Source organism: Astatotilapia calliptera, chromosome 2, assembly GCF_964374335.1.
Source record: "Astatotilapia calliptera chromosome 2, fAstCal68.1, whole genome shotgun sequence".
Classification (NCBI taxonomy): domain Eukaryota; kingdom Metazoa; phylum Chordata; class Actinopteri; order Cichliformes; family Cichlidae; genus Astatotilapia; species Astatotilapia calliptera.
Window position 1 is genome coordinate 36,422,488 of NC_137423.1, and position 15,707 is coordinate 36,438,194.

The window sequence follows — 15,707 nt, forward strand, 5'->3', positions numbered from 1 at the left end:
CTCTACCATTCTCTTTGGCCACCCCAATTTTGCCACTGGCAGCGACTGATTGTATCAAGTCTCATTTTCTTGGCAGCTCTGTATCGTAGGAAGACACAGAAGGGGAAACCATCATCATCATGAGATCTGCTTAACAAAAACACACCTCATACAGACAACCTGATTTAAACCCATATAACACGTAAGGCAAGAATTCGGGTTCCTCTTGAAATGCTTAGATATTGTTTATAAATTCTGAGACTAAGTTATGAAAGCACATGCGTTGCAGTTGGTCTCCAAAGCACTTTCGACCGCTCAAGATCAAAGTACAAGTAACAATGTAATTTGAAGTAACCATGAAAATGTTTATTTTTGGCCATGGCATTGGTCTCTAGGTGATGCTCATTACTATAATTAGTCGCACAATAGGTTAATTATTTATTACATTTTTTAAAAATTTAAATAAAAAAAAGACATCATTCTGTTACTTAATGAGCTAAACAATATATAAGATTCATTAACCTCTGTGTTACTGATGCGTGTTACACTACAACACTGTATACAAAACGAGTAATGACTTTTCTATCTTACTATATCCATAACCTGAATGTTACCTTGTTGCAAGTCCCCAGTCTGTTAATGCTTTATTTTTTGTTTGTTTTTCTTTAACCTTGATTTTTTAATGCCCCTGATACCACAGAAATTAGTCCTGGGGCTCACACTCCAATCATTTATATACACAAAGGCCACTCCATACGGCACACCTGTTCAACCGCTTGTTAACCCAAATATCTAATTAACCAATCCCGTGGCAGCATTTCGGTGCATTTAGGCATGTAGACATGGTCAAGACAATCTGCTTAATTTCAAAGTGAGGATCTCAATCTGGAAGAAAGATTATTTTGAAAAAGTGACTTTGAATGTGGCAAGGCTCTTGGTACAAGACAGGCTGGGCTGACTATTTCAGAAACTGATGATCTTCTGGGATTTTCTTACACAACCCCCTCTAGGCCGTACAGAGAGTAGTACAGAAAAGAGAAAATATCCAGTGAGCAGCAGTTTTTTCAGTAAAAATGTCTTGTTGATGCCAGAGGTCAGAGGAGAATGGCCCAAACTGCTTCTAGGTGAGAGGAAGGCAACAGTAACACAAATAAGCACACATTATCACAAAGGCATGCAGACGATCATCTCTGAATGAAGAGCATAGTGAACCTTGAAGCAGATGGGCTACAACAGACCAAGTCCACACTTGGTTCCAGATCTCAAACCAACAGACCATATTTGAGATGTGTTGGAACAGCTGAGTCACATAATGCTGTTTGTTTACAGCACCTTTAGTAATCTATGCCACAAAAAATGATGGCAGTTCAGGTACTCGCAAGGTGTAACTAATGAAGTGGCCTGTGATTGTAGTGGGTCTTCGAAATACCTGATCCAAGGTGGCTGCAAAGTGCCAGCGCAAATTACATTGATGGATTATATTACCTGACCACCTGTGACACACAGCAAATCTAAGTGCAAATCGAATTTTAGTCAAGGTGTAGCAAATTTCTCATTTAATTGAGCAGAGACTTTTCAAATTCAAATGTTGCAACACATAAAGCAAAAACAGCAGCCGGTATATTTTTACTGAGTTTGCTGGTGGGCAAATGATATTTCTATTGAGCACGGGAGGTTTTTGTTCACAAACGAAATGGAAATGCTCTTCGAGAAAATACATTTAGCTTAAAAACTGGCCTTTGAATATCCACCGCAACGACTGTTATCTTTTATAGCGACAATTTAACCCCACAACCCTTAAATAAAGCTGTAAAACCCTGCATTTATGGGCCCTGGCTGTGCTCTGTATGGATGTTTAAACCGAGAGACAAAACAAAATGTGGTTTTGTAAAATAGCATCTTCAAGTATGATTGACAACATCACCACTGAAGCAGCACACTGCAGCACCGAGGCTCACAGAGGCCACGAGATGAGAGTGCGTGTCACACTCAGTGTGTTTGCGATGGAGATTGTAGGTACTCTTCTCTCTATACTTGGCTTGAAACTGAATGCTGTGGAACATCCACGTCCAACCCACCAACGAGGCCACGCAGACTTTTCCCTTTCCAGGTCCGTTCTTTCAATAATTCATGAAATGTGTTTGCTGTTCTTCCTTGACCCTTTACAACACAATACATCTCCCACAGCATGGTTCCCCTCCCATGCATACAGGTTTGCCAGTCCAATGAGGGAGCAATAAGTATTTCCAACTGCTCAGTCGCACCAGTGATCTCACACAGAGAGTGTCACTGCTATATCTCATTTGAATTTTACAAACACTACAACGCCTGGGCTTTAAGCAGCAAATGTGTTTATTAGCCATCTGTTACACTGTGTGCCAGGATGTTGGGGAAATGTCTTCAAGAAGTTATAGGTTACAGATTGTGAGACTTCTGCTCTGCAGTATACATGTATTCCCATATTGATAGGTGACCTCTAAAATCTGGTGCAAAGAATTTAATGACTGTGCACCACTAGAAGCATCCTGAGGAAATGTGACAGTGATTCAGCAAGAAGGTAGAGCTCAGTCTTTGCCAGAGCGTCATCTTTAGCATCATCAGCTTGATTATGATCATTTCTCATATTGTGAAGGAATTAGGGAGCTTTAGAAATATCATGCGGGCTAAGAAGTGGACGGATCCACCCCCACACACAGAAACCATCATTCTAATCTCTTAGATGCTCTATCTTGCTACTTTGTGAACCCAGTTTGGGTCTTTTGGTCTTATTAGAAAGTCACTCAATTAACAAGGAAGACTGTTAGTTCATCCCAGCCCATCTGCTGTGCTTTGATAACTCATTAATGAAAAAATCCTCATCCCCATGCTCCTGGTCAGGATTACGTATAAAGACCCTGCGATTGCATTTCACTCATACTCAATTTCAGAATATGGCAGCAGCATTAAATTAACAAATTGTTGGACTCTTGGAATACTGAGTCCATGTACTGAAATCAAATAATAATTCATTGGCCACAGGAAAAAAGAGAGAATGGGACAGGAGCGAGGGAGAAAAAGAGAATGAAACAGAAGGGAAATCGAGTTAATGGATTCTCTTATCAGTTACATTCAGTTCTGTGAGGACTGTCTGTCAATGCGTTTACTCAAATGCCTCATGTCGGTCGGGTGCATTAAGCCCTAGCTTTTTAGCAAAAGCAATTTAGGGTGACTGTATTGCAATGGAATTCTTTAATACTGCAGATGCTTTGTGATGTGAATGCATTGCACAAGGCAATGCAACACAGACGGAAGAAAGTCAAACAATGCAATGTCTCAATATTGAAATAAGAGTGTGAGACACACCAGGCATATTAAGAAGTTAAATTTACTTGAATTCCAGTTGGAACAAATCAGCAGCGGCTGATGCAGGTCAACCTTTTCAAAGATAAATAACATGATGCAGGTATCTCCCTAAAATTGCTTCACTGACAAGAAAAGCTAAGAAGAAGCTTTCGCTGTGCTGAAAAGAAGCTAGCGCAGTTGTTTTCACAGGGTAAGAGAAATAAAAGTATAAACAAGCATTGATTTCTTGTGCTCTGCGAGCAGATGAGATTAGCATTCCTGTCAGCAGAGCTGAAAAGCCGAAAACTATAAATAATATCTGAAAAATATGGTGATTAAAGGATTGTTGTTATATGAATATATTAACTTATAATCCAACCCCCATTTCACAAAACTATATCCCAGTCATTTCCCTCCCCTTAACCATAGAAGGAAAGTTTAAATCAGTAATAAAATATTCATCTGCAGCTATTTGCTTGAGAGAATAATTTATTTTCTTGGGTGGATGCTTCTTTTAGAGACATGCAACTCTGGAATCCTCAAGGGAGCGTTATGTTGTATGGTTGTGCACTTTGATCAGCGGGAATGAAAAGTTGGTTTCAAATGGGGATCAGAGAAAAGAGAGGAAAGGATTCAGACAAGGGGACCTTGTCATTCACATTAATAGATGGTGAAGACTGAGGGTGTGCCGTCTGGACACGGTGTCATCATCCTGACACCAGGAGCTTTCGGGGCATTGCTGGTAGGGATGACTAGACTGTTCAAGGTGGAAAACCACAGACGCTTGAATGAATGTTTAACAGACTACTTAACAGAGGATGTTTATCTTATCATTAATATTACCTCTTACACACTAATCTCCCACTGCTGTAAGTAGCAGAGGCTGTTTTTTTATTTCCCTTAATCCAATTTAAAATGCTACTTCACATTTAGTGAACCTCAAACCTTTCTCATCGCATTTCTCAGATATCGTATATGATATATATACTTTTTATTGCAGACAAAACATACTTTATAATCAGTGGAAAGATATATTTTTATTGTATTTACATATATGTGAAAGAATAAATATGTAAATGACACTGTTTACCAGGTTATGAAGCTTGCCGACGCCTCTTTTATTAGTAGTCTTGCTTTGATTGACCCGTTTTATTTTTTCTTTGTAACTTAGGACGCTTTCTCCCAGTTCTCAAGTCAAGGACGTTTGACATGAAGAGAAAGTTTACATTTATCTGCTCTTTTTCCTAAAAATCGACATGTTAAATGTTAAATATTGGGTGTTAAAAAAAACAATCGGCCTCATTTCTGAAATTGAGGTTCAGAACAAAGACAGGTAAATCAAACATGGCGTGACAGTAATTCTCCTGTTTATTAACATGTTGTTCACCAAAACCCAAATATCTTGAATAAACATTAAAGAAATATTCAGAAAAGTGACTCAGAAACATCAGAAAATCTTGACAGATTATCAGATGACGGATATTATTTCACCATCGTTGTTCACGTAATGATCTACGTTTCATAATTTCTTTTTTGGCTTTGAAGATGTACCAAGTCTGCCAAAATAACCGAGGTAAGACCATAGTGATGTCTTTGGAGTTGTTGCGATTGAAAACATGAGGAAAAATTATAAGCAGAAGAAGTCTGAGTTATGGACTAACAGTGTAGAGTTTGAAAGCTGTAAGCATTTACCTGACAGGAAGGGTTGAGAAGCTGTTGAGGTGCATTATGGAAAATTTGCTTTCAGAGCTGGTCCATTACTAATGACTACCTCAGCCTCTTCTGCTTAGATTTTGATATTTCTCTTTTGTATATCCTTCCAAAGTCCTTCAAACTAATGGAAGTGCGATACGACATAATCGGCGTCCCCTTTTTCTATTCAAGTGCATCCATGAAAGTACAGCAGTGTAATTTTCGCACAAGTTTTCACCACCTGTCAGGACCCTGGAAGTTTGATGAAAATGTGTGCATGTGTAATACACAACCTCTGTTCTCAATTCACTGACACCCAGTGTGTGCAAGTAAGCGTGTGCAAAAGTATGCGCACGTGTGGGTGGGGGCTTCTGTTAGTCAACGTATGTGCCTACTTTGAAGGAACGTGTTTGTGTTCGTGTGCAAAAAATCAGAAAGTTTGCACTTACCATGAAGAGCATGCGGAAGTTGGCCAGTTCTCCGAAGAATTCTTCCACACTGACCGAGTGGGGGTCAAAGGCAAAATAACTGCCTATATTTTCATACAGCTTCTGCATGTTCTTGTGCATGGTGGACAATTTTTCATACTGCTCCCTGGAACTCTTGCTGAAGCCGTGAGAAGCAGAGAGTCAAGGAAAAAAGGAGAAAGACATGTCTCAAACATACACAAAGCATATTCAAAAATAATCTCCAATATAATCTCACATCTCACAAGCGTGTTGATCTCTAGAAAAACAAGTCATTGTGAAAAATGATCACTTTCACAAGCTTTATAGCATTCAAAAAGCCCACCTATGCCAAGGTCAGCAAAACAAAATACTAGATAAAGAAGGGTCAGAGACAATCTAATGTGGCATTACAATAACCTCTCCATCTCACTTTGGAGTCAATGGCATGGTGAGCTAATAGCTGCAGCCCTGGAGTAATGGAAAGGTGTTTTGTAGTCAGCAGCATGACACAGATGGTTGCTGGAAAAGCTGATTGCAGTCATTGTTCTATTGTTTCTCACAACAACAGTGGGGTCAGGTTGTTTTGAACCTCACAGCTCACGTCGCACTGTGTAATTTACTGAACAGGCGGAGCACTTTTCTCCTGGTGAATGACTATTGACAGCCAGCATCAGTTAAGCATTATCGCAGCAGCCATTGACCTCTCATAGAGACTGCACTTGGACACTCGGAGACTCACGTAGTCCAGGTGAGATGAGGACGACACAAAATACACATATCTACCAACATTTACAGACATGCAAGTACATGTATGGAGAAAAAAACACTATAGAAACTCGAGTAGTACTAGTTTCAGTACACAGGCAGTGGTGTCTGACACCTGCTGTGCCTTCAATCAGTTCCATCTTCTTTCTTAAGAGGCTATTTTTGTATCTGTCACATCTGCAGTGGCACGAAGCTAAATGGCTTGAGGTGTGCCTTTTTGTTCTTGCAATTGCAGGAACTCCTAGCATTATGTCAAGGCAAAGAGGTAAGCGTGGAAACTGCTCTGTTGTTGGCTGCACTGAGCAGCACAAATCACTACATCAGTCCCCAGCCTCAGGCGACAGAAGAGCTGAGTAGAAAAAGTTTCTTTTTGATGGCGAGGTCCCAGCTACAGTTAGCAAAAACCTGTACTCATGTTACAGTGTAGCCACACTGTATTTGAACATGCTAGCAGCCTACATCATTACAATACAAGGGTGGCTATAAAACCTTTGCTGAAAAAGGTTTTAATACCAAATTTCTGTGTTTTTATTGAATTTTTATTGGAGTTTTATATGAATTACATTTCATCAACCCACTTAAACGACTAGAGAATGAAATGAGAGAATTGGCATAGACATATCTGCACTTGATTTTAGAGACACTCCCATGCTGAAGGCCATTTTCCCCTGTGCTGCATGTAGCTGTTACAGCTATATTCCACTCAGGTATTCAGAAGTTGGTAAAGTTGGCAAGCTACAAAAGGATAGTGAATCTTAAACTCTCTCTACCATGCCCCCAGAAGCCGTCAAAGGGTCAACCACAAATCCAAAAACATTTTTTTAGCAGTAAAGTAGGATACAAGTTGAATTCTAGTAAAATAGTTGTGTATATGACAGACCTGTCTGGTTTGATTTGGACATTCGAAGCCATTGCTCGCAAACACACAGCAGACTGCTTTTATATAGTCTTTTATACACCTCCCCTTCATTCGACATGTGTGTGAAAACCTGAAGGTCTGATAGATAAATGTAAACGTAAAACCTTGCCAAAGTAATATATCTATTCAGTGTAGGAGCTGCATTTGTTTCATAAAGTCTAAACACTATCCTCCCTTCTCTTCTCTAAAAGGTCCAGTCTACCAAGTGGTGGCACTTCATCCAAAAACACCAATATAGTCACTGTTTATTGCCAGACTGGGATATATTAACAACCTCCAATTCTAACAATTATAAAATAATAATTGTGAAAATGTACAAATGTGAAATATTTATATTACTATTTATGAAGTGCAAACAAGAATGAGACTCGTTCCAAATCAATGTGTCAGTTTTGGTGCAAAAAGCATCACGACACCTTATCATTTGACAGCGGCACAGATATGCTTATTAACTTACTTTGCATACAATATTGATTCCACAGTATTGACGACTGAGTGCACAGTCCCTTTGGTTCTGAAAATGTTCAGGTCACAACTGTTGCCTCATTGCAGAATGGCAGTTAAGCATTGAGACAGTGGTTATGTTTAGTGCTTGTTGTGGCTTGTGGCTCTCTGCATTTCCTTTTCTCTACTTTTCTCCCCTCTCTCTGTTTTCACTCACTCAAATACTCATGTATGCACATGCACTGTGGTAGATGTGGCCCACTGGGGACTGGACTGAGGCTGGCTGGGGTTTTGCTCCTTGTATTTCCACATCAAAGACATGTCATATTGATGGAGCCTGACGCACACTATCCTGCAGCAACACAACCGGTATGGTAGAGCCTTCATCCAACACGCATACAGAAACGGAATGAACAGGCAAATAGACTCACACACACACACACACACACACACACACAAACACACACACACACACACACACACACACACTACACAGTCGCAATGCCATTCTTTGAATGTCTTTCTGTCAGCATGTCTGTTACTATTTTCTTTCCCTTACTTTCTCACAGTCATTGCAGCCTTTATTCTCTCTCCTCTGTAAAGATAAATTTTTTCTTGATCCGTCTCCTTTACTTTCTTCCTGTCCACCACTGTCTCAATCAAACACATTCCCTTTATAATTCTCTTTTTACACTTCCCCATCATATTCTCTCCATTAAATTCCCTCACTCAAACAAGCAGTTCTTTCTTTCTCCTTTACTTAGAGAAAACTTTCAGAAGTATGTAGTCTGAACTGTGTCTGGTATTCCAGTCACTTTGGCTTGAAGCAGAGCAGGGAGCAGAGGGGATGGGTCTCAAGGTAAAGCAGCATGCAGCCTTTGGTTGCCCTGACCCTGTTCGTCAGTCTTTGCTCTCCTCTTCTAGTTGTCCTCAAAGGGCCACTGCCTGCGCTTCCCGAAGACTAAACCTCATCAACACAGAACAGGACAACTGCGCCTGCTTGAGGGCTCAATGTTACAAATGTGGAATTTATGTAGTTTGACAGATTCGATTTTTTTCTTAAATTGCCACTCTATAGTGGTACATCTTGTCAGTTTTGAACTTTTTTACAAGTCTTTATTTCATGTGGTTAAACACTAAAAACTAAGTGAAGCTGATATATTTGAAAGATAAACATATTTAGTCTAAACGGAGCTTGCAAAATAGCAGCTGGTCGCAAACCCCTGGCTTACGTAGCAACACAAGTTTCTGACTATCATAACTGATGGTGCTGGTTTACACGACGTAAGATACGAAGTGTGGTGTCAGTGCAAAGCATTGCTTTACTGTAGGTTTTAAATTCTCTTTCTCTTTGCCAAAACCCAACCTGCCCTTGTACAATTTCAAAATTCTGTCTTTGTCCTAGTACAGTGTCCTCATTACTGTGTTTAATCAGTGCATGGCATGCCAAAAAGGCCACATTTAACATCAGTAAGCTGTGATTAAGTCCGCTTGTTTTCATCACCATAACGTAACATCAAAATCATATCCAAGTCAGACTTACCCTAGATGTTAAAAAGGCTTTTTGGAGCCAAACTCAATTCAATGTCATGATAAATCCCAAAGAAATAGACAAATCCATTTGTGGGCAAAAACAAAGTTAAGACAGCTTTTACAATGGCCACCTATGAGGATGGCAATAAATTACCTGCTTTGTTTACCTGCGTGCATGAGAGAATTATTAAAGTGCTGCATAAAACCCTACAGTGGGGCCCCAAAAAGCCTCCTTAATAAATCTCTTGTAACCTAGTTCCATTAATGTTTATTTAATGCTTTTGCTTGCTGGCCCTTCCATCCAAGGCCCCACGCTAAGCCTGCTTTTCTCCAAACCCCACTATCCCTGCTCCCTTTATCCCCACACCTACTGCCAACAGCCCCTGTGGGCCAAATTACACCAAGGCTGCCCACTGACTGGACATAACCCATCATGTTGAGAGCGAGAACGGGATGAGAAAGGGATGAAGGAATTGAGAGCAGAGGCAGGGCAGACAGAGAGAGTGAGAGAGAGAAGGTTGTTCCTTAATAAATTAATGAATGAGTAAACTATTTGTAACTGTTGCTGCTTAGACATTCAAAAATCTGCATTTCTGCTTGCATCACTTCTCTCATCTGCATATAAAAACTGAAGAAGTGGGATAAACTTAAATGCTTTAATACTGTGGGGGGGTTAGGAGGGCGAGCAGGCGGAAGCTGCCAAAATTTCAAGGAGGCACGTGCCTTCATATTGAAGGATACAGTGTGGAAAATCTCACAACTAGATCTCAGTATTATACAATTGAAGTTGTTTTCTTACTCTCCCAATTAAAGCAGATAATCCTAGCTATGATGGCCTTCTCTCTCTACTGCTTTCAAATTTGCCTAGTCCTCCACCCTTGGTGTAATACATGTGGTCGGTCTCTAGCCAGAGTTTTAAGTTTATGTCAATGTATTTTGTTGGACAACTTATTTACTCACTAATCAATGTAAATGTATGATTACAATATTCTTTTTTTCAATTAAATAACATCAAAAAACGGTTTCATTAAAAAGAAATGCAAGAAAACAGTGAGAATTCCTCTCCTCAAGTTCTATTGACAAATCGGGTTTAGTAGACATTGGTTGCATGCAAGTAAACAATCTATGTAGAAGGCAAAGGAGAAATTGTATTTGCAATTATACATAACACGATTTTTCCATCCCAAGAGCTCTCGCAACAATAAAAAAGCAAATAAAAATAAAAATAATCAAAAACAAAACATACCTTCTACAATCACTTGATAAATGAATACAGACTGCTAAAAACATGACAAAACTTAATCAGTAGTTAAATATATGTATTACAGAGTAATACTGAACACTTTCTATGTATGTATGTATTCAAATAAAATTTGAATTTGAATTTGAATTTAAAAAAATATGAATGTTTTAGGTGCCTTAAACCTCAGCTCGTATTTGTCTGATATGTGAGCCTATTTGTCGTACTTAAAAATGCAAGAATTCAAGACAGGCTCATTTTACAATGTGGGAATAATTAAATCTGTACCAAACTGAATGCCTTAGTGAAACAATACTCACTGAAAGCTGCTGGATTTTGTCCAAAGTAATCAAAACAACACCTTGGATGAAAATCAACAGTGTGCCACTGAGAAATGCAGTCCTGTCCTATCCATCTTTGTCGTTGCACACTAAATTGTATTTCTTTTTTCTGCAATTTCTCTTGGATGTTGAAAGGTGCCAATAATGTCGTGATTAATGCTATCAATTACATTTTCTAATATTAGAGCAATCCTAACACATTTCTTCTGTAGGTCTAGGTTGTCTCTATGGGATCTATTGCGTGACTCCTTGTCTGTTTGTGACACAGGCTGTGTGCTTGGTGTCGCTGTTATGACGCAGAAAGAATTTGGGAATCATCTTGCACCTTCCTGACTGCAGTGCACATCAACAGTGCCTGAAACATCTGCATAGTACTAGGGATGTGGTGTATATTTAATACTTGTGATGAATGTATTTTCCACACAACAGAGGCTCAGTGAATTATATTACCACTTTGACACTGGGGTCACGACCTTTACTCTCTCTATACTCCTCTCCATCATCTCACCTACAGCCCCTGCCTCCTCTATCTCTGGAAATTAAAAGACAGATTTAATGTCAATTTTACTGTCAATTTATTCTGCCTGTCTGTGTCTGAAATATTTATACGTGCAGAGAGGAAGGTTGCTTCTACTTAAGCATTCAAAGCTCTTCAGTACAGCACCCAGCTGGTGTTATAACAACTCAATGAGGGGGAGACTAGTGGGTGTAATGACTACATCTGATAAAGGAAAAGAGACTATATGAATTAGAAATGAGGGGATTAGGTCCATGGGAATGACCTGTTGAATCATGGATAGGCTATTAAAAAAGCTGTCAGAGCACAGGAAAAAATAATTTGGCAAAAATAATTTGATGTCCACTATCACGGTGCTGGTGAGTAAATCCGAAGACAACACACACCCACACTTACACAAAACACACAATTTTATCTTTGATAACCATTCCTGGTTGTCGTCATCCTTTCATCCTTATCCAAAATAATCTCATTGCCACATCGATGCCCGGGGCCTGCGCCTCTCTGTGTAATTTTCACAGAGCGGAAACATGACAATGCAAATCCACTGTGTTTACAACGTTTATACTTGTCAAATTCTAAAAGGTCAAGTCTCTTGCTTCCCCTGATCTAATCGGTAAACATCAATCCCGTCCTAACATTACAATAACTGGTGAGACGCCCCTCGAAGAAGAAAGTATGTGCAACGCAGCTATTACATTTCATTTAATAGACAAAGCTTGCTTGTAAACATTATTACATAGTTCAACAACCACAAAAAATGCAACTCGACCAATTTTAAAGAGTGCAGAATGCTGGTACACGGAGTTTGTAATTTGGGAAGCTAATGATACCCAGTGTTGCACATTTATTGATTTGCTCTTCAGTGAATCCAACTATCACATTTTTCCTTCAGCATAAAAAGACCGTGGAATGTAGAAGGAAATGAGTGTGATTGTTTGGTCTCATAATTATAGGAACTCTCCTTCTAACGCTTAATCACGTTTAGATGTATTCACTGTGCACCTTTGAATATTGGAGTAAAATGTATTATTATACATATATAGATATTGACGCAACAGTTAGCTCACCTTAGTCCTAGTTAGTACATCATACTACAAACAAACCATGTTCCTCACCTTCTACTTGGCAGGAAAATCGTCTTTTCTTGCTTTATGATCAATTTAAAAGACGCGTCTGGCTTTGTTACTGTGGGAGTAAACAGATGCTTATTTCTGTAGGGCACACGGTATTGACTGTGTATAACCTGCCTTTGTAGTTCTAGCTGACAGTGACAGTGATGAATCACAATTGTTGGACTGTAATATTTGTTTATTGAGCAGGATCTCGCTCTGTCTTTTCGTTTTAATGCGCTTTATCAATTTCTAATTATCATTTCACCAACTGATAACACTGTCATAACCATGCTGTCGTTCTGCTATTCATATAAGTTAGGAAGCTGTGCAAAATATAAACACAGACACTATCATTTGTAAGTGAATAGCAAACAAATTAAAACTAATTAATTGGCAAAAGGTCAACATCACAAACATGACCACTGACTTTGTGTCATTATTAGGGATATCAGCCACGCTGTACAACTGAATCTGTCCTTAGCAGCCAGCTGCAGCCACTCCAAAACATGCAGCATTTGCTAATATTCAATTAGCAAAGCAAGTTTTCAAGCTGCTTTACTTGTTAGTTTCTAAACTTGGTTTAAAGCAAATTATTACAATCGGTCCAAGATTTAAATTGTTGGCATTGTTGTGGTGCTCGCTTTATATTTTATCTACAAGCTACCAATAGCTTCAGCTCTGAAACGAGCAATTTGACCTAGATTTGCTCACAGCTTCTCCAGATTCTATCTTCTTTATGTAATCACCATGCATAAAGTAGAAAGCGGGACCTCTTAGGTGGCCACTTAATGCATACCTTCTAAACACAGTAAGTAATCCAGTCAGGCAGTGTGGTTTGCAAATGGACTTCATGTTGAGCTGCCTTTGATGTGTGCTTCCAGACTGCCGCAGTGTGTTTAAAATGTCAATGGAATCTCCTGCCTTCATGCTGGACGGCTTCAACCTTTTATGTAGCACCACGAAGCAAACAAGAACTGTTGCTAAATTTCTTGATGTTATGCAAATGATATTGATATAATGTAAATAACTCAACGATAAACTCAAGTGCTGTCTGTTTTAATAGGCGAATGAGAGCAGGGGTCATCTGTTTGATGTGCAGTGTATTATTTTCTGTACTGTACAATTCACAACAATGACTGCACAGACTGATTTATTCAGATCAATTGGAAGTGTGAGTGAAAAGGGGAGAAAACCGAGATCTAACAAGGTCTACGAGTGTAGCTTTCACACAGCTTTCATTAAAAAGTTCAAATGTAATAAAAATTGAACGCTAAATGGTTTTCCTTAGTTTTTTTCCGTAATATAACAAGCTTTTTGTTTTATCAAAGGTAAGGGTGCTAGAGGCAATATCTCTTATTTGATGATAATGATGGCTTTCAAAAGCCAGAATGTCTCTATGAGAACAACTAGTTAACAACTGGCCAAGGTTTTAATTTGTTTGTACAAAAAGAAAAAAAGGCAGAGGGAGAGAGACTGTATATTGATTAGATTCCTTCAGTCAGCCCACCGGCCCAGCAGCGAGCGTGACAAGAGTACAGCTCCATTCAATAGCCTTATCATTACCACAGCACAAACCCATTCAGCAGGTCATCCTGTTTGGCCTCCGGTTTGGTGTGCGCACGAGTGTGAAGGCATGTGTGCGCGCACGTGCATGTGTGAGTGTGTGTGTGCGTTTGAAAAAATAAAACAAGTTTCGATTCTTTAAGCCAATGAATCCCATTTTAAGAGTACTTATCGGACATTTCTTTGTCCAGAGCATTTTCAACCTAATGAAGTGTCCTAGGAGCAGAGGGGTAAGTGAAAACGAGATATTACTAACTCAAGAAGATTGTACAGCACAAGTAAAGTTTGTGCTATGTTGCTGACCATCATATGGCTTCTAAACTTCAGGTTTTGTAAGAACTTTGGCGACAAAAATATAACAATAAAACCAAAAAAAAAAAAAATCAGTGTCCTATAACTGTGTGATTGTGCTCTGTGAATGACGTGCTGTAAATTGCACTCAAAGAACAATGAGACATTCAAAGAGTCAGTGCTGAAGCATTTGAAAAATGAGGCTCCTTTAAATACAAAAGGACAACCCCGTCCTTTATTAGATTAGAGTCAGACATGAGTGGCACAAGTAGCTGTCAAAGACGTGGGGCTGGAGAAGAAGAGACTGGGGAGAAACGGATAATGGAGCAGTCTCCATTGGCAACACAGAAGCACAGAGACTATTTTTAGCAAATTAATTTAAGGCTCTAAATAATTAACTGATAATTATCTGGCAATCAAGAGTAAGATAAAATGATCTCCCTAAGAGTTTTTTTGTCATGTGGCTCAGCGGGCAGACAGAGGAGCTTTGTGCGACTCGCCAGTCAAAAAGCTGCTGGGTGTCACAGTGCAGAAAGAGGAGGAAAAGATAATTGACAGGGGGGAATACAGTAAGATGTGCTCGCTAGAAGGCAAGCAAATTTGCCAATATAGTGCCTAACGAGTGACAGAAAACTGGCACTTAAATTGCATTTGTGTGTGGAATAATGGATGTGTGCAGCAGCTGTTACACATGTAAATATAAATACCACGATTAAATTGACACGAGCGTTCTCGAGACGTCGCTGTGCTTTAATAACAAGTATGAGTAGTTCTCATAAATCTTTATGAATGTTCAACAAGTTATGAAGATTTTAGACGTTACTGAGCTAAAACGGAGAGCAGCGAATGAAAGTTCAGTAGTTTAGTTAGAAGTTCAGGGGAGTGGTAGTGGATGCTGCGTGTACAAGTTAGGTTATCTCTGCACCTGACCCTGACAAGATTCCCCTCTGAAGACAGAGGAAAAAGAAAGGGGGTGGGGGGGCACTGACAAGCAGTTGATGAACTGCCTCTGGCTATGTGTGTGTCCTCCAACCTGTACAAAAAAGTACTTTCATTGCCAGTATTTTCTTTCCCTTCCTGTCCTAATCTCTTTGGTCCTCTCATATTTCACTCTTTAGCCCGTTACTTCTTCTGGCCTCCCACTATTGAACCGTTTTCAAAATGAAAATTGCAATGGGTTATATTTTCATAGGACAGGCTGTCAAACAAAGTGTGCAAATCTGACAATCCATCTTTGTCTTGGTAAAATCTTGGACACTTTTTTAACTCACTTGCTTTCAGCGTGCGTATCGAATTGCAAAAACATACCGAGTGGTGTTGTGATGAGAAGAGGTAAACGAATGGAACTGAGCACCGCCTATCTGACAGCAGAATCAAGTAAATACATACTGTAATAGCTGCACCGCTGTAAGGAAGGATGTGTAGGCATATGTTTGCACACTGCACCCTTTTTAAAGTTTTGGGATTAAAGAAAGAGCACAATTAGATTGCCGGTGTGATGTGCTTTGGTGAGAGCTAAAGTTGACAGGCCTACCTAG

General features: G+C 39.4%; 1 protein-coding gene across 10 annotated transcripts in view; it reads right to left on the reverse strand.

Annotated features, from left to right (window-relative positions):
* The window catches only part of diaph2 (diaphanous-related formin 2), a 370,107-nt gene that overhangs the window by 63,621 nt on the left and 290,779 nt on the right, over positions 1 to 15,707 (reverse strand). For all 10 annotated transcript variants that reach the window (XM_080308461.1, XM_080308483.1, XM_080308468.1 and 7 more), the window contains one exon: positions 5,442 to 5,606. In XM_080308461.1, the coding sequence (XP_080164587.1) occupies positions 5,442 to 5,606 (165 nt within the window). The remainder of the gene's footprint in view (positions 1 to 5,441; positions 5,607 to 15,707) is intronic.